Consider the following 19,599-nt stretch of genomic DNA (forward strand, 5'->3'; position numbering starts at 1 on the left):
TTTTGGTCCAAATGGTCAATTTAAAAGTATTAGCCTGATTTCTTTCTTCTTCAGCATTTTTAAGTTTTATACTGAGAATGATAGAAAATTTGCAAAAAAAAAAAAAATCTCCAGAATGTGTTCAGAAAGGGTTATGTAATGTAAACAGTATTCGTACTTTTAAATTATTGAATAGGTTTTCACATGGAGTTTCCATTGAAACTCCTTTTTCTACAAAAAAAACAAAACAAAACAAAACAAAACACAAAAAATACCTTTTTCTACAAAAAGGTACAGCACCTGAACTTCTTATATGGGTTTAATAGTCAAAATTTTCTATGAAGGATATCAAATTTAACATATACTAACTCAAACACATGAGCGAAAGGGTTAATGGCCCAAAAAACTGTAGAGGAAGGCTTTGATTTCCTATTCTCAGCTAAGATTTCCATGAATATGCATTGGCTTCTACTGTAACTAATAAACTCACTTTCTACATAGTACAAACCTGAGACAAAATCCAATGGAAGAAATGTTTAGCTCTTTCAAACCCTGTGACCTCTAGGCAACTTCTGTAACTCTAACTATAGTGTATGCATGACCTGTACTTATGAATTATTGTGAGGTTCAAGGAGACCCAAATTTAATAGAAAGGCTCATGTAAGAGAGAAACCTGTGTAGATCCAGTGATTTTCTTTTGTAAATTCAAAATTGGTGCATACAAGTAAAAAGCATGAAAACACACCAGCATTAGTAAAATGAATGAACTAGCAAAAAGATTACAAAATTCAAGAATACTTCTGTAAATTCATGTACTGTTTTTGCATTGCCATTTGTATGATGCTAGTGTCCTGAGTTTGGCTAACTCAACTTTTTCAATAACTACATTTTTTTTCTTCGATCATTTTAAGAATTTTCTTGCCAAGTCTTTAAGTCATTCATTGTTTATTAGTTTCAATAAGCCATTGCCTTTCTCCATCCACTAATAATTCCAATCAATGATAAATAACTTTAAAGCAATGTCATTTTGAGACATAAGAGACAAACTTTACAAAATTTTCTTTTGTATGAAGTAGTACTACCTAGGGTCCTAGGACTTTCAGCATGGCTTGTTTATTTCTGAAATGTCTGCGGTAATCCTCCATTCTCCTCGATACCTATTTCAAGATCCCTGACTCTGTCCTAAATTTCCTAGTACACTTGGTCTAGTCTAAGAATTTTCTCTCCGTTCAGAAACATATACTAATCCTCAAAGGTGAAATATTTATTTCACGTTGTCCTTTTTAGAATTCTTTTGCCTCTCATTGGCACTTCCTTTTTTTCTTGTCGAAGTGGAAAAAACTGTCCCTTCTCCTTAAGAATTGTACATTCATCTTGCTTCTTAATCCAGTTCTTCTTACCCATGCCTCCTCCCAAAAGAGCAGTACTCCATCTGTTAATTGACTTCTGTATTTTCAAAATTTCATTTTCACTTTCCTTCTAAATATCATCTTTTAAGAAAAACACCCTTCCTTTACTGAAAACAATTCATCTGTCATAACCAAGCTTCCAGGGAAAAAAATTACACTTTTTCTTGCTTCCCCAGCTGACAGTAAATATTATATGATTAATACTCAAAAAAATGAATCAAACAACTTTCATGTTTCCAGGCCCTTTGATGTGTACTGTGGTAAAGATTATATGCCCTTTAGATTTTTATAATATACCATAGGAAAGAGATGAGTATCATTATCTTGAAATATAGTGAAGTGCGAGGCTGGCACTGTGGCGAAGCCAGTGAAGCCACCACCTGCAGTGCTGGTATCCCATATAGGCGCTGGTTCAAGACCAGGCCGCTCCAATTTTTTTTTTTTTTTTTGACAGGTGGAATTATAGACAGAGAGACAGAGAGAAAGGTCTTCTTTCCATTGGTTCATTCCCCAAATGGCCGCTACGGCCGACACGCTGCGCCAATCCAGAGCCAGGAGCTAGCTGCTTCTTCCTGGTCTCCCATGTGGGTGCAGAGACCCAAGCACTTGGGCCATCCTCCACTGCCCTCCCGGGCCACAGCAGAGAGCTGGACTGGAAGAGAAGCAACCGGGACTAGAACCCTGTGCCCATATGGGATGCCGGCGCTGCAGGCAGAGGAGCCATGGTGCCGGCCCCGTTGCTCCACTTCTTATCCAGCTCTCTGCTGTGGCCTGGGAAAGCAGTAGAAGTTGGCCCAAGTCCTAGGGCCCCTGCACCCTCTTGGGAGACCCAGAAGAAGCTCCTGGCTCCCAGATTTGGATCGGCTCAGCTCCGGCCATTGTGGCCATTTGGGGAGTGAACCAGCACAATGGAAGACCTCTCTGTCTCTCTGTAACTCTACCTTTCAAATAAATAAATCTTTTTAAAAATATTTAGTGAAGTGCATACTACAAAAGCAGTAACCATGATGTGCCAAGGGAGTACCTGGGAGGAGCATGTGACTCATGCAGATTGAGGGCAAAGAGAGTCTTAGGGAGAAGTCAAAGCTGAAACCTCTACGACAAGTAGAAGCTAAGCAGATAGATGTCATCAACAGGACAGGTCATTTGAGAGCAGGGATTAGTTCTAGGAGAGCAAAGAAAATAGTGCATTCACTTAAAAAAAATGCTTATGGGGAACAGTGTTGTGGATCAGCGGGTTAAGCTGCGCCTGCAATGCTGGCATTCCATATGGGCACCAGTTGGAATCCCAGCTGCTCCACTTCCAATCCAACTCTGCTTATGCCTCTGTGAAAGCAGTAGAGGATGGCCTCAGCCCTGGGACCCTCCACCCACATGGAAGACCTGGATAGGGTTCCTAACTTCAGCCTGGTCCAACTCTAGTCATTGCAGCCATTTGTGGAATGAACCAGCAGGTGGAAGATATCTCTGTCTCCCCCACCCCGTCCCCCGTGTAACTCTGCCTTTCAAATAAATAAATCTTTTTTAAAGTCATGTCTATGTATGGTTGGAGTTAGAGAAATGGGACAAGGCAAGAGAGAAAGCAGAGAGTAGATGATAAAAAGCCTTATGCATTTTCAAAGCAGGCAGTATACTGTCAAGTCAGAAATGGGAGTGACAATACAAATTACAGGTAGGAAGGGTTGTTCACATATAGTCTGAAAATTATCTGCTTTCCCATTGAAGATGGAAGATGGGCCAAAGAGAGACAGGGATGACGTAGTTCACGTATCTAATAAACTTCCAGGCATAAAGAACAGAAGGACTGGAAGAGAAACAATATTTGGCTAAAGTGTTTACTGAAAATTCCCCAGAACTTAAAATACAAAGGAAACAAGTTCTTTGGTTTCAAGTGACCACAAAGTGCCACACAGAACAAAAACAAAAACAAAACCTACACCTAAGCACGTCGCTATGAAATTTCATACACTTGTGGTTAAAGAGAAACCTCTAAAATATGCTATGGAGATCAACAAAATACTTCAAATTGTTGAGAATTAAAGTTATGTAAGCATTCTTAGTAGCAAAACTAGTTGTGAACTGGCAATACCATACTATTTTTAAAGTGAGTAATGTAAGAAATGTTCAATCCAAATTAAAAAACAAAAAAAAATGAAATGAAAAAGTAACAAAAATACATGTAGAGAAAATGGACAGATTTGTTATGGTGAACAACACTTGCAAATGGCCAAAATATGTTAAAATAGGTTTGATATCACAAGTAGTCTAAGAAATGAATGTTAAATTGTCAACGTAGTATATTTTTTTGTCAATCAGATAGATTGATAAAATCCTAACATCTCCAATTCTAAAATGACTTCTGTTAGGTCCTATCATTATCATCTGGTTCTCACAGATGAGAAAACTGAGGCTTCCTGGGTAAATTATTGAGGTTTTCAGGGTGAGTCACATGCCTGGCAGTACAATTAGCAAGGAGTAATGCTAAGATTTCTAGTTCAAATTTGCTAAACAATTTATGCTGCAAGTTGCAGGGTGCATGGGTAGGAAGATAGCTAGAGATACAAGACTGATTTTTCACATTGCCAGAGTAATGTCTCTTAATATTTGATACTCACTAGTAGGCCAAAGTACAAATCTGGAACTGGTTAGATAAGAGGTGAATAAAAGGGGAAGCTAAAAAGGGAATAGAGAAAACAAAAAAACGGAAAACCACAGGGAAGTTGAATTGAAAGAGACTATAAATTACCTGGAAGAAATGATCTGTCATCCAAGGGACTTAAGTTCCCTCTATGAAAAGTGAAAAATGTGCAAATAAAAAGAAAAATACAACTGTACTGTCTGAAGAGACATTCTGGACAGATAACAGAGGTTTGTCAAAATACACTGGAGAAGTGCAAGTGCAAATAAAAGTAGAAGACAGGAATATATCCTACAAAGGATGTTTCCAGGCAAAAAGTATAAAACAGTACCAACTAGAATTTGTTTATTGTATTATTAAGGAAAAAAGAGAAACTTTTCATTTTTTATTTTTTAAAGATTTATTTATTTCATATGCAGAGTGACATGAGAGAGAGAGAGAGAGAGAGAGAGAGAGAGAGAGAGACTTTTTAAAGGATATGTGACAAAACCTGTAATCATGTATTGTAGCTGGGCCTAAGGAAGGAGGAAAAGAAAGAAAAGTCCCTGAGAAACAAGCAGACATTTTCTGTCATTCTTGATCAGGCGGATGGAATGCTTCATTCTCCCCACTTTGCAAGTAGAGTTATTTTGCTTTTGCACATAGCATTGAGGAGAGCCACACACAGGTCCCAGGATGACAAGTACTCTGCATAATAGCTAACAAGGGTTCCAAGAGGCATGTTGGGGCCTGATGTAAAACACACCACATGAAATTTGTGAGACTCCTGGCAATGGAGAATATTGCTGCAAAATACATGAAGCCAAAAGCAAGGGGAAAGGTAAATGTACCTGAAATGAGACTAGCATGATGGCACTAACAGAGACGTGAGACAACAGAACAATTTTAACTTCAATTTATAGACTGGAGAAGGTCTGGGTTTTAACTCAAGTTCTGCTCCTCACCAATTGTGTAAACTGGGGCAAATTATTTAAACTCTGGGACTCACTTTGCCCATATGTAAAATGGAGTGCCTACATAAATATGTTGAGATTTAAGTGTGCCTTGCACGCAGTAAATAAAATGTGTGGTTGTTAAATAGGTGGATTATGCTATGAAATCAATGCCATTTCATTTTTGAAAGCTCATAGGATTTTTTTTTGACAAGCTCATTCTGTAGATTGTTAAGAGTAAATACACTTGAAAAAAATCAAGGTAGTGTTAATGGAACTGACATTGTGGCCTATTGGTAAGGCCGCCTGTGATACCAGCATCACACAGGGTGCCAGTTCCTGGCCTGGCTGCTTCACTTCCGAATCAGCTCTTTACTAATGGCCTGGGAAAAGCAGCAGCAGATTGCCCCAATACTTAGGCCCCTGCCACCTACATAGGAGACCTGGATGAAGCTTCTGATTCCTGGCTTCGACCTGGCTCAGCCCTGGCTGTTGCAGCCGTTGGGGAGTGAACCAGCAGATGGGAGATGTCTGTCTCCCCGATTCTCCTTATTTCTCTGTAACTCTGATTTTCAAATAAATAAATAAGTATTTGTTTAAAAAAGATGAATGAGAATGAGTTTTTTCTATTACAGAGATTACAAAACTTGTAAAGGAAGAGGCCAACATATATGAGAAGAACAGAGTTCAGAACTGAATGAGTACTACAGCTAGAACTTCAAAGCTTTAATTAGCTACAAAGTTCTCCTTGGAAACAAGATGTTTCCTAAACCATATTCCCTGTGCGCAGAATGTTGGCCATACTATTAATATGATCATTCTTATCTTCTACAAAAGACAAAAGACATACAGAAACATTTTTTGTTTGACAATATTATGAATTAATGAGTTTAGTCTGTTTCCACAAACATTGCTTGCTGTGAAATTTTCAGATTTCATATAAATAATTAACAAAAGCTTAACTATGATTAAATAAACATTGGGGAAATGGGAGTAGGTAAGGAAGATTACATGTAAGAATTTAAGAATTGCATATATTCATTTCTCAGACCCTTTAATTATGCGTTCAGGAAGTAACTATTGTGCAGACGAATTTAACTGACTTACTGGCCACAAGCAGAAAGATAATGGACTTTTTTCACCTTTCTTCTTCAGCCAAAAGTAATCCTGATGAATTACAACAAATTTTGGAACAGCCATGTTTCCACAAGCTGTTCCCAAAAGAAAGATGAATAGCAGATTTTACTGTTAAAAATGTTTCTCTAACAATATTGGAAAGCAGGACATACTAAAAATTAGTGATTAATTATAGAGAAAGTAGTTTATTTCCTGGGACCTGTTGCAGAAACAACAAAGTTGCCACAACTCCAAAAATTCTATTCTCTTTACCAAAGAAGTTGCTGCAATTACCATGCATGCAATGCAACTGGGATGCAGATGAAAATTCAAAGTTTGTTACCCTGAAAACAACTACATTGCTTCACTGCTGTACTTCTAGATCCACCTTTTAAGAATCTGTGGAAGATTTGGAGGTATTTTCCTATCAATTTTGAGGTACTTTCCTTTTCCAATCAATTTGTATGTTAATGTGTCATTTTAAAAAAGTATTCTCTTCCACATTGTTTTACTCTTCTCTGAACTGGATTTTTAATCTTTATTTAAAAGATTGTGTTGAGGTTCCGCGTCCCCAGTAGGGCCGTGCATCAAAAATCCAATGGAGAAAGACTGGATTCTCCTCGGTTTTATAGTTCCTAATGTTTGGATATGTCCCGCCAAGCATCTGCAACTGTGAACTCCCTGCTGAGGGGCTGGCAGAAGACAAAGAAATGCAAAACAGCAAAGAAGTAACCACGTGAGCATAAAGTTTTTGGCAGCCTTGCTGAGTTGAGACCATAACCCTCTTCTGAAATCAGTCTGAAAAAGGAACTATTCACAATAAACATGAAATTAAAAGCATGATGTAGTAGTGACCCAAAGGAAATGTGAATTCTTCTCCAGGACATGCAACAACTCATGGATGAACTGTGTTTTTAGATTTTTTCTTCAGCTTTCCTGAGAGTAAGTCAACCTTTAAAATTGTGGTTATTTTGAATGTATAAAAATAATAATAGAAATAGGAATGCCATCGGAACAGCGCGGTGCGCCGGCCGCAGCGCGCTACCGCGGAGGCCATTCGCGCGGCGGCCATTGGAGGGTGAACCAACAGCAAAAGGAAGACCTTTCTCTCTGTATCTCTCTCTCTCACTGTCCACTCTGCCTGTTAAAAAAAGAAAGAAAGAAATAGGAATGCCAAACGCTTGGGTGGAAGACATTAAATGCTGTAAGTTATTATTGGATCATTTTATTTTTCAAATCATCTGAATATTTTGTAGTGTATCACTATATAGTCAGTTGAAGTAAAGATTTTTCTATTTTGCCCCTTGACTAAAGCATACTCAGATTACATATGTTATCTCACAAGGTTTTGGATAAAGTGAAAGGAATGTAAGTATGAACTATTTACAAAATTACTTGAAATCTTTATTATTTTTTGTTTGTTTTTAGTTTTTTTTTGCCAGAGAAATGTTAAACATTGGAAGATACACAATTTTCTGAGGTTTGAATTGTTTTTTAACTGGCTTGAGAATATTTCCATTCCAAAAACTTAGTAAACTGTTGTTATTGATCTTGTTTACCACACTAAGTCTGTAAGAATTTTGAACTAATTTGTTGTGATATGCACTTATAAGTCTGTGAATAACAGGAATTTTAGCTAATTGGAAAATGGCTGTCTTTTTATAATGAATTATTATTATTTACAACAAATTTCCTATTAAATGCAATTTAATCTTAACTGCATAGATGTTTTGTGCTACTGTCATTGAAACTATTTTTCCTTGATATTTACATCAATGTGTGCAGTGGAAGAAAGTCAATCCAAACCCTCAGAAACAAATAAGTACATTATTGAAAATTACATATCTAATTGTTTTTATTCATAAATATTTTCTCACACATATATGAATTCACAGAAAGTAGTCACCAGGGCAATATAGTTAACCCTTTTAGATAGGGAGGTTTACAACAACATTGATTTCTTAATAGGAAATGTAGTCCATTTGTAGTCAGTGTTTTCAGGCCATTATAATCTGCATTATCAGGAGCTCAAATACACAGCAGATGAGTATAGCCATAACGAACAGTGTGAAATCCTCAGAAATTTTCGTGACATTTTTCTGTCTATTTCCTTTGGTTTTTTAAAAAAATTATTTATTGTTTAGTTTTGCTATTGGAATTATTTGGTTGTGTGTGTGTGTGTGTGTTTTATGATGATTAACTTGGACCTCTTTTGAACTTTAACTTTAAAACATCTACAGAGAATTGAATTAATTGTGTTCTTGAATTCATGACACATGGAATGAGTGTGTTTAAAAAGACTCCTATTTTGTTTTTATTATTTCCTTGCATTTCCAACTCATATTTCACACTCAACTGCCTTTCCTACTTCCCCCAACCAAAATAATCTCTTTATTGAATTTTTTAGTGATCGTTTAGTCTGGACATTTTGAGAAACATATATTCCATTTGTGTAAATGGATATAAATGATATGGTGATATGGTGATATAACACTCCCTCATGTCTTTTCTTTTTGAATTGACACTGTGTTTTTATATCTCTTCTTGTTGATAGGTAGACACCAATCCATTGCTCATGAATACTCTCTGGGCTGTACCCATCAAAGTTTGCTTTACAACAGGATGCCACAGTAACCTATACCATGAAGGGCATCCTTGTACAAATTCTCTTGTAGATCTCATGAACCCATGTGAGAATTTCCTTTGAACATATACCCAGGAAAAGAGCTGATTCATGGTAGAATTTTGCTAAGTAGTAATGAATTAGTAATTAAGCACCAAATGACTGTGCAAGTCTATACCCCACCAGCAGTACATTAATTTCCTTTATCCCCATTAGAACATTTAATAGTAACCAGCATTATAGGGTTAACAAAGCCTAATACCATTCAATTTTCTAATTTTTAATAGTCCAATGAGAAGTAAATGATATAACATATTTTTAAAACTTTTGGGGCTGGCGCCGTGGCTCACTTGGTTAATCCTCTGCCTGCGGTGCCCACATCCCATATGGGCGCCGGGTTCTAGTCCCAGTTGTTCCTCTTCCATTCCAGCTCTCTGCTGTGACCCGGGAAGGCAGTGGAGGATGGCCTAAGTGCTTGGGCCCCTGCACCCGCATGGGAGACCATGAGGAAGCACCTGGCTCCTGGCTTCAGATTGGCGCAGCACGCTGACTGTGGCGGCCATTTGGGGGGTGAACCAACAGAGGGAAGACCTTTCTCTCTGTCTCTCTCTCTCTCTCTCACTGTCTAACTCTGCTTGTTAAAGGACTCCACAGTCAATTCGGCACAAGTCGGGATTCAACAAATGTAAATGCAATGATTTCAGAATCATCAACTAGATATTTAAGTTCCAGGTTTCATAATTATATTCAAAGAAAATTATAACTGACTATTTAACTTTTTGGTAGTAAATTGTTTTTTATTGTGAAAATTTTTAAAAAAGAAATTCCAGCATGTAACCTATGTGAACTATCTTATTTCATCACCAAGTAGATTATGCAAAAGTTTATTTTGTAAATTTTTCTGCTAAGAAATTTTAAAATAACAGAAATAGTTAAAATCTTCAATTGAATTCATTATTATGGTCAATGAATGTCAACAGTTGCTACTATCTCAAGAGACATTTAGAAATTATGAGCCTCTAATAAAGCAATATGCCACCACCCACGGTCTAGTGAAAAGGTTACATCTAGGTCTGCATCCAGGTACCAAATTGTAGGACATACAGAGGACAGGGGAACGTGCTGAAATGCACCAGAACAACTCAACAAGATTCTGACCGTGTTAAATATGGGTTAAATCGTGTAGTGCTGACTAGTAACAGGCAGCTGTTTACATTACATATTTTAAAATAAACAAAGTCTTTTAAGAAGACACTGTCAACATTTAACACGTTCATGCTGTGATTGAAAATTTGGCCACGTTGACACTACTGTCTACTGAAAAATTATATATCATAACTGCAGTACGCAATTCAATTTTAGATAGGTCTATCTATAAATGAATTTAATGGAAGCATTGGCATTGCGATTCTTTCACAAATTCATTGTTCTTTAAATCATTGGTTAAACAGTTTATTAGGAAAGGCATAATATATTTAAAATAAAAGTGTTTGCTATATGACACTTATTTTTTTCTAGGACATTATAAATCCACCCCCTCACCTCTAAATGTAAAACTCATATTTAGGCTCATCATTGCCACTAGGAAAGAAATATATTTAGTATAAAATTATTTAAACATAATTGGATATGGCATGCTGTCTTTGGCCACATAGAAATCTTAACTATTCCCTTTTTCTACACTGCAGGAAGAACAGTCATGGGGTGGCCTGATGGAAAAAGCATGGACGAATTGGGCTTAAATGAATCAATGGATGCAGTGAGAGTCATCTTTAAGGATACCTTCTCATATCACTTAAAGTTTTCTTGGGGGCATAGAATCCCCAAGATGAAAGAACACAGAGATCATTCAGGTAACTTTACTTGTAGAGAAATAAAAAAAAATAAAACACAATTTTTGCTATTATGTTATTAGCCAGTAGGGGGCATATGTTACAGCAGAAATATATATAGAGAGATTCCATTCATTGGTCTACTTCCCAAATGGCTGTAATGATTGGGGATTGGCTAGGCCAAAGCCAGGAATCAGGAGTCTGGAATTCTATCTGGGTCTTCCACATGGGTAGCTGCAGTCCAAACACATGAGCCATCTTCCACTGCTTTCCCATGTGCATTCAAGGGAGCTGAATCAGAAATGGAGTAGCCAAGATTGAACCGGCACTCAGAGGGGATGCTGGTGTTGCAGGCAGCAGCTCAACCCAGCACAACACTGGTCCCATCGAAAATATTCTTGACTAATAGAATTATAAGACTGAATAAAAAAATCATGAAGAATAAATCTTAAACATATTAACAAAGAAATTCAGGTACAATCTCTCTGGATATACTTTACAATATTAGCATGAATTTTGAGTATCCTTTGGGATATTTTAGCTTTTTATTTTTCCTACAACCAAGATTCTCTCATCCCATAATAATGGGCATATTCTTTTTTCTCTAAAGCTCATTGTCAAGTAATGGATGAAAAAATAACGTGTGAGAGTTCAATTTTCTGGGAGAAAGGCTTTGTAGCTTTTCAAGCTGCCATTAATGCTGCTATCATAGAAGTGAGTATCAAATTAAAAGAACCTAACTGCACTATAAATTAAATTTTGATAGTTGGTTATATAACAGATTATTCTATTCGACCATTTATTCACTTCATTGATTAGGCATAATATACCAAAATGCTTCTATGTTCAGACCACTGTACAAAGTACTAAGAACCAGAAATAGCAGAACACAAGCACATTTCTTTGGAGATACTGTAATGGGTATGTTAGAAGTATGGGTATACAGTCATAATAATGGTTTAGATTCTATCATGGATTTTCTTTTTTTTTTTTCTTTTCTTTTTCATTTATTTGAAAGGTAGAGAGATGGAGAAAGACAGACACAGAGAGATCTTCTATCCACTATTTAATTCCCCAAATGCCCAGGGCTGGGTCATGCCAAAGCCAGGAACTCAGAACACAATCTGGGTGTCCCATGTGGGTTGCAGGGAACCAAGTACTTGAACCATTACCTGTTGTCTCCAACGGTGTGCATTAGCAGGAAGCTGGAATCAAAGCACAGATGGAACTTGAGTTCAGGCACTCTGATATAGGATTTTGGCATCCCAAGTGGTATTTTAATGCTTGCATCAAACCCCCTACATCCTGTCATGGAATTTTAAATGTATAGGGGGAAAATAATAAAGAAGGAGATACTCTACTGAGAAATATCAGGAAATACTTACTAACTGAAATGACATTCCAACTGACCTTAAAGCATGAAAAGGATTTGGTCCAATGACAATGGTAAGTAGGTATTTCTATGGAATCAAGACAAAACTTGAATTTTTCCAGGAAAGATGTATCCTATGAAGGATGCATACATAGAATGTACATTATTCCTTATAATTCAGAGAAGAGACATGAGGCTATAATCAGATTATTGATAATAATTTATTAATTTATATCTTTCTTGTCTAATGGCTCAGGCTAGAACTTCCAGCACTATTGAAAAGCAATGTGAGCGTGAGCACCCTTGTCTGGTTCCAAATCTCAGTGGGATTGCTTCCAACTAGGTTGGTCTGCTTACTGTACTGCTCTTTTGATCTGTAGTGACTTTCCTGTGAGCACGGTTCCCTCTGTTGTGAGGTGCTATAGGTCTGTGTGTCATGGGCATGTGTGCTGAGCCAATGCCTGTGGGGGCTCAGCTCGTTTCACTATGGTGGTGGCTGGCAAGATAGGTGGGGCTTCCCCTTGCTGTACTGCTTGCATCGTGGGGTAAGGTATTCTTCTGAATTGTTGTGTTCCTTGCTGTTTGGGTGGAAGGTGAAGCGATCCCCGCTATTGCTAGGTTAGGACACAGGAGGCAGGGGCAGCTACCACCTGCTTGCATACAAAAATAGAAAAAAATAAAAACAAAGGAGCAGAATGACTTCTTCCAGCACTGCCAGTCCCTGCAAGGTGGTGGTAGGGGTAGGGAGGTGTACCACTTCCTATTTGTTCATTTATTTTTTCCCTGCGTGGAACTTCAGAAGTAGTTTGCCAAGCACTCCCTCCCACTGCTATCCACAGCTCCCCAGGCCTGCGGATTCCCCCTCTAACTTAGTCTGCTGGGGCAAGCACTCTCCTATGTGCTGTTTCACTCCCCAAATCCACTCATTCTTAATAGCATTGTTTTTTCTCATTCTCAACATTTGTAATTACTAATATCTTTTTGTATGGCAACAAACATCACATAATAATATTCCTATTTCTATTTCCCTCATTGTCTCTTGGTTTTCCTCTTCATATTTTTCTCTCCTTTCTTCTGTTACCATCTTGGTGATAGACAATGTCATCATCTTCCTTGTTATTCTCACTCCTTTCTTCTCTGTGGTTCACTTTCTCCCTTCCTCTTCCCTTCCTGGCTAACAAGATGAGAAAAGACAGAAAAATGAAGCTGCAAAGGGGTAGGAAACACATTCCAGGGAGACGTGAAGGAATGAAGCAGTTAGGGTTCATGGCACCATGCATATCTTCCCATGAAGATGATGTACATGCTTTGTTCAATGTTGGTTGCTTTGATTTCCAGACATCTAGAGATCCCTAATACTCCAGATATTTTCCTAACTTTTTCCATCAGATTCAGTATTATCTTCATCTCACTTCTCAATAAAACCTTTCTGATCCACTCCTTTCATCAATCCATTTTGATTCTAAACTTTTTTTTATGATACTTATAGTCTCTAAACATTTTGTTTTTAAAAACATAAATTGAATATGAGCAGATGATAAGGACTAGTGTTTTGTCATATCTATGCATTTTTTCTGTATTCTTAAGAGCTGTGATATCCTTCCAAGCTGGAATGCTAAGATTTATATCCTTTCCAGTGCTGGGGTCAGAATCAGTCCTTATCAAAGAATCATATAGAAAGCTTTCAATGCTGAAAGAAGATATTTTGATTTACAAAGTTGGCAAGTAGGAAAGTTTTCAAGGTTTGTAATTTTTTAGGCAATAAAATTAGCCCTATGATTTCAAACACTTATCTCCAGCAATGGTTGGAGACATTGGAAGCAGATAGTCCTGCATAGCTAACTATTTAGATAGTCTGGAAGGTTTTGTCTATAGCCTGGTAACCTTAAACTACCTTGCTTCACTGCTCTGACCTACCCTGCATCCATCACACCAGTTCACAGAGTTCTGAGACTGTGAGTCATTCTATCCCAGAGTCCAAGCCAAATGGAATGATAATCATTTCTTACTGTAGAGGACAAAAGAATAAAGTGCACTGTTGTGCCAACTGCACTACTGCCTAAATGCTAAGATTGAATTATATCAAAACTTACAGGAAAAAATCAATCACACTGCGTAATGAAATGAAAGAATAAAGCAAGCAGATACTTCTTATTGCATGAAAGAGAAAATATGGGACAGGGAGGATAGGAAAAATTAAGCAAGTTACCCAAGGCCACACAGCTTAGGAAGAACAATATCAGAACTCATATGCATTCAACTCTTAAAGTATTGCATCTCAAGTCCTGCCCTCTTCAAAGCTACTTTGGATTATATCTAGTCTATGGATTCAATTGTGTCCCTTCAGAATTCATATATTGAAACTGGAATGATGATATTTGGAGATGGGGCCTTTAAGAAGCAGTTAGGAATAGATGAGATCATGAGGGTGGGAGCTCCATAAGGATTAATGTATCTATACAAATAGACACCAGAGGCTTTATGCACTCTCTCTCTTGCTCTCTCTCTCTGCCATGTGAGAACACAGCAAAAAGGTGACCATTGGTAAAACTGGAGAGAGAGCCCTCACCACGAGCCAGATCAACTTACCACTTCAATATTGGACTTCTCAGCCTCTAGAACTATGAGAAACAAATGTCTGTTCTTTATCCAGTCTTATGGTATTTGTTTAAAGCAGGCTGAGCAGGCTAATCCAACTTGCTGATTTGTTGGGAAAATGTGAAAAAGAACAATGCAAATAAAATGCATTGGGCCTGGCTTGTAGGAGACTTTCAACTTATTTTGAATTTTTTCCTGCACTCTTTTCTAAAATCTTTGTTTTAAAACTTGTTTCTTCTTCTTTTGCTCTCACGTTATTTGGAGGTTTACTTTGTACTATGCATTTTGATTCCTGCAGTATTATCTTATGCACTCTACAAATTAACTCTAAATGATAGTTGATGTTGTCATCTCCATTTTATTGCTGACAAACAAAACTCAGTGAGTTTTGAGTAAATTAAATTGATAGAAAACTGATGAGGGGTACACTTCTAGCTCTTTATCCAGAAAATTTGATCCAAAGCCCTAATTTTTCTGTGAGGGAGTATAACTTCCTTTCTCCACCCTAGTACCTCCTAACCATCTCCAGCTTTCCTGTTATCCACTCATTTGTCACAATCCTGTGGCAAAATATTTTCACGGGCTAGCTATCCCTCCCCACCCCGAGGATACTGTACCCCATTCAGCTGACAATGATCAGGGTATCACGTCAAATGACATGCCTTAGATTCTTCTGCCAGTGCCTATGTGAAAGAAAAGAGTTCTCAGGTTGCCTCACAGCCTCAAAGCCTTGGTTTATCAACCCTTTGTCCATTTCCTCAAAATATTTCCCTTTTTTTTTCAGAATCAAAAATCTTACAAAAGAATATGCAGGAAAGCATGAGAAAGTAGAAGCTTTGAAAGGTAATTTATATTTGACATGGCTGTTTGCTTAATGACTCTGCCTCATGCTATGTCACCTTGATAAAGATTACAGGGACAGATATCATGACTTTGGAACACATTATGTCCCCTTCCAAGTAAATGAAAAGTTGTATAACAATTTTTAAAAGGTAGGTGTACCATTTAGAATCTTATGGATTTAAAAGATACATGAAAACATAAAATTTATTTTCCTCTTATTATATGCTCAAGTCCTAAAGCTCTCTTTATTATAGTCAGCCTCTCTTTAATGATAAATCTGTCTTTATCAAAAATGAAACCTGTTAATCACAAAATTACATGTCATTGGTGGCACTGTAGTTAGGAAATATGTATCATCTGGGGCTGGTATCTGTGGTATAGTGGGTAAAGCTGCTGTCTGCAAAGCTGGCATCCCATATAGGCACAGGTTCAAATCCCAGCTGCTCCATTTCCAATACAGCTCTCTGCTATGGCCTGGGAAAGTAGAAAAAGCTGGCCCAAGGCCTTGGGCCCCTGCACCCACATGGGAGACCCAGAGGAAGCTCCTGGCTCCTGGCTTCGGATTGGCACAGTTTTGGCCATTGCGGTCAATTGGGGAGTGAACCAGCAGATGGAAGACTTCTCTCTCTCTCTGCCTCTCCTCTCTCTCTGCGTAACTCTAATTTTCAAATAAATAAATAAATCTTACAAATATATATATATATATATATAATCTGAGACACAATTTTAAAAGAAGTTTAAGTTTGATTTTATTTTGAATATTGGTAATCAAATATATTTATGCTACAAAGAATTATAAAAAAATTCATAGAATGTGAAATTGATGTCTAGGATCTGAACTCAATGGTCTTCTATCATGCCAGGTCTGGTGATTGACATATATGAAGGCCAGATCACTGCCCTGCTTGGTCATAGTGGAGCTGGGAAAACCACCCTGTTAAAAATACTCAGTGGGCTCTCAGTCCCAACATCAGGTGAGAGGATAATTATCTAAAGACAAGCACATGAGAGAATTAACTGCAATTTTATTAATTACTGTTATATCAGGTATTTAAGAGAAAAATTATAGAAGTTCATTTAATATTATATAGAATTGTATGTGTTTAGGAAAATATTTTTTATGTTTTAAATATTTCATATATAGTTTTATGACTATACAGTTACCAATAGGGATTCTGACTAGAACAAATATTATTGTAAACATTAAATTCTTTATCAGTGATGTACTCCTATATGTAAAATATGTTTAAATAGATCTATAAACTGACATACATCATTTTCTATCTTAACATATTTTAAATGGAACATGACACATTGTCCTGATGGTAACTTTCTACCTTCTGCTTATAGGTTCGATCACCATTTATAATCACACACTGTCAGAAATGACTCACATGGAAACTGCCAGCAAGTTCACTGGAGTGTGTCTACAATCCAACGTGCAGTTTGGCTTTCTCACTTTGAAAGAAAACCTCAGGCTGTTTGCTAAAATAAAAGGGATTCTGCCAAATGAAGTGGAGCAAGAGGTATATGAATTTGCTACATGTCACATAACCATGAAAATGAAAATTATTTACCTGGAAATTCTGAATGTGTTTGTATTATTTCTACACAATTTATTATCTAATCATTAGACAAAAAGCAATTACTAAGAATAGAAAAGTGGTAGTATTTTTTATATGAAAATCTTGGATTTTGGACTAAATGTTCTTTTTTTGGTTAGGTACAATGAGTTTTGAGGGGCTTAGATATGGAAAATATACAAGACATACTTGCTCTAAATTTAAGCGGTGGACAAAAAAGGAAGCTAACCTTTGGTATTGCCATTTTAGGAGATCCTGAGGTAAATCAAACTAGAATACTGGTAAAATCAGGTGTATGGCTATAAAAATATTTTATTAGCTCACATTTAATTTGCAAATGATTAAGGTAAAAGAACTTTTGCAGTGGAATGTTAAGTACTATGATATTTGTCCAAAATGCTTTTAAATGTAGTGATTTTTATAAAATCTTGCCTGAAAGGAAAAAAATTTATTGTATGTGCTTACCTACTGTCCAGGTTTTGCTCTTGGATGAACCAACTGCTGGATTGGATCCTCTTTCAAGGCACCGAGTATGGAATCTCCTAAAAGAGAGAAAATCAGACAAAGTAATTCTCTTCAGTACCCAGTTCATGGATGAGGCTGACATCCTGGCTGGTAACTTTTGGTTTTCTTTTACGTACATTAGTGAGGAATTAGGAACTATGTGGAATATGAATGGATATGATCCATAGCTGTGTCTTACAGGTGGTTGCCATTGACTAAAAAGAGAGAATTTTGCTCTCATTGATTTGAGTGTCTGCATCCCAGCATACTTTGATCCCGTAGAAGTATTCTGATCCCATTGCAGAGCAGATTACTATTTGTAAAATGCATAGCATACTCTTAAATGGATACTTTGCTTTGTTTAGTATGAATCTCAGTTGACTTATCTTTCAGATGTATGATTTTCTTCTACAAATGCCAGAGAATAAACAATGTATCACTGTAGTTCTTGCAAAAGTAGTTTACATAAGGCCAGAATTACAACATATCTATTTTAGTGTGTCATGCTCCTAAAATACATTATTTTTTAATGGAGTCACTCTTTTATAAACAGTTAGAGAACAACTTTCTAATACAATTTATCTTTTGCTTCTTTCTAAATATATAGGAAAGTGTTTATATCCAAGTGTGCAGGTTCTTCCCTATTCCTGAAAAAGAAATGGGGTATTGGCTACCATTTAAGGTATAGCCATTAATATTGGAAACATGTTGGAAATGCTCAAAATGGTAGGGTAGATGATGTCAGTATCAGTATATGAATATGGATTACACATCTACTAAGTTCATTTCAAGAGAGCTATGCTAGAACTGTCATACCTGGTCCCCCCTTTTTTTAGCAAGAATGTAGAGTATGTGAAATTATAGATCTTGAGGGTATTGAGATGATTAATCTCGGTTTAAATGCAATTTGGTGGAAATGTTTTTATAATATATTGTTTTAACATATTTTTTGTTGTTGTTAATGAGAGGTAAAGAGAGGGAGATGGAGAGGGAGAAGAATGGAAAAGGGGGGCACCTGTATTCTGCACGGGGGTGTGAGGATGATGGTTACACAAAGTTAAGGAAAGGAGTTGTTTTTTAAAGATTTATTTATTTATTTATTTGAAAGTCAGAGTTACACACACACACAGAGAGAGAGAGGTCTTCCATCCACTGGTTCACTCCCCGATAGGCTGCAATGGCCAGAGCTGCACTGAGCCGAAGCCAGGAGCCAGGAGTTTCTTCTGAGTCTCCATGTGGGTGCACTTGGGCCATCTCCTACTGCTTTCTCAGGCCATAGTAGAGAGCTGGATTGAAAGCTGAGCAGCCGGGATTCAAACCAGTGCCCATATGGAATGCCGGCACTGCAGGTGGGGGTTTACTGGCTATGCCACAGTGCCGGCCCCAGGAAAGGGGTTTCTAAGTAATGATATTATGCTCGTAGGAGAAGACTTGGTAACCTAAGAACCCAGCTCATTGTGATTGTTTTCTCTCATTTTATTTTTATAAAGATTTTATTTATTTATTTGATATTAGAGTTACTGACAGAGAGGGAGAGACAGAGAGAGAGGACTGCTTTCCTCTGATTCACTCCTCAAATGGCCACAAAGGCAGGATCTGGGCCGATCCTAAGCCAGGAGCTTCATCCTGGTCTCCCATGCAGATGCAGGGGCCCAAGCACTTGGACCATCTTCCACTGTTTTCCCAAGCAATAAGCAAAGAGCTGGATTGGAAGAGGAGCAATCGGAACACGAACTGGCACCCATATAGGATGCAAGCATGGCAGGCGGAGGCTTAGCCTACTACGCCACAGCACTGGCTCCTTGTTTTTCTCTCGCTTTATGCCTAAGGAGACAAAATTTACTGATTATTCTTAACTTGAAATTAAGAGTTTGATTACCATTAAAGGTTCAGGAAGTTTCATAGGTCATTGCAAAGTTATGTCCACTTTGACTACTCAGAATTCTCACCTCTACAATGTTGGCTCTTACCCACTTATTCTCCCACATGCAGCGCTCATCGTTCAGGGATAATGTGGATTGACTGTTCCCTGCAGATTGGCGGATGCACTCAGGCTGCAGGACCAGCTGAAGGCTCCCGTGAAGACCTTATCTGAGGGAATAAAGAGAAAGGTAGGGGCGGAGGCAAGGTCACCTGTGCACCCCGCAGGCAGGTGCGGGACAGTGTGTTT

The 19,599-nt window shown here is 37.5% G+C and overlaps 2 protein-coding genes across 2 annotated transcripts in view; both read left to right on the forward strand.

Moving 5' to 3' along the window:
* The window catches only part of ABCA6 (ATP binding cassette subfamily A member 6), a 104,353-nt gene that overhangs the window by 73,443 nt on the left and 11,311 nt on the right, over positions 1-19,599 (forward strand). Inside the window, exon 34 of the mRNA XM_062175536.1 lies at positions 19,465-19,540. Within this exon, the coding sequence (XP_062031520.1) occupies positions 19,465-19,540 (76 nt within the window). The remainder of the gene's footprint in view (positions 1-19,464; positions 19,541-19,599) is intronic.
* Positions 12,388-19,589, forward strand: LOC133776768 (ATP-binding cassette sub-family A member 9-like). The gene is made up of 6 exons (XM_062216002.1): positions 12,388-12,446; positions 15,284-15,342; positions 16,206-16,316; positions 16,693-16,868; positions 17,402-17,540; positions 19,422-19,589. Exons 1-6 carry the CDS (start codon positions 12,388-12,390, stop codon positions 19,439-19,441), a joined length of 564 nt encoding a protein of 187 aa, XP_062071986.1. The 3' UTR covers positions 19,442-19,589.

This window comes from Lepus europaeus, chromosome 18, assembly GCF_033115175.1.
Source record: "Lepus europaeus isolate LE1 chromosome 18, mLepTim1.pri, whole genome shotgun sequence".
Lineage (NCBI taxonomy): Eukaryota > Metazoa > Chordata > Mammalia > Lagomorpha > Leporidae > Lepus > Lepus europaeus.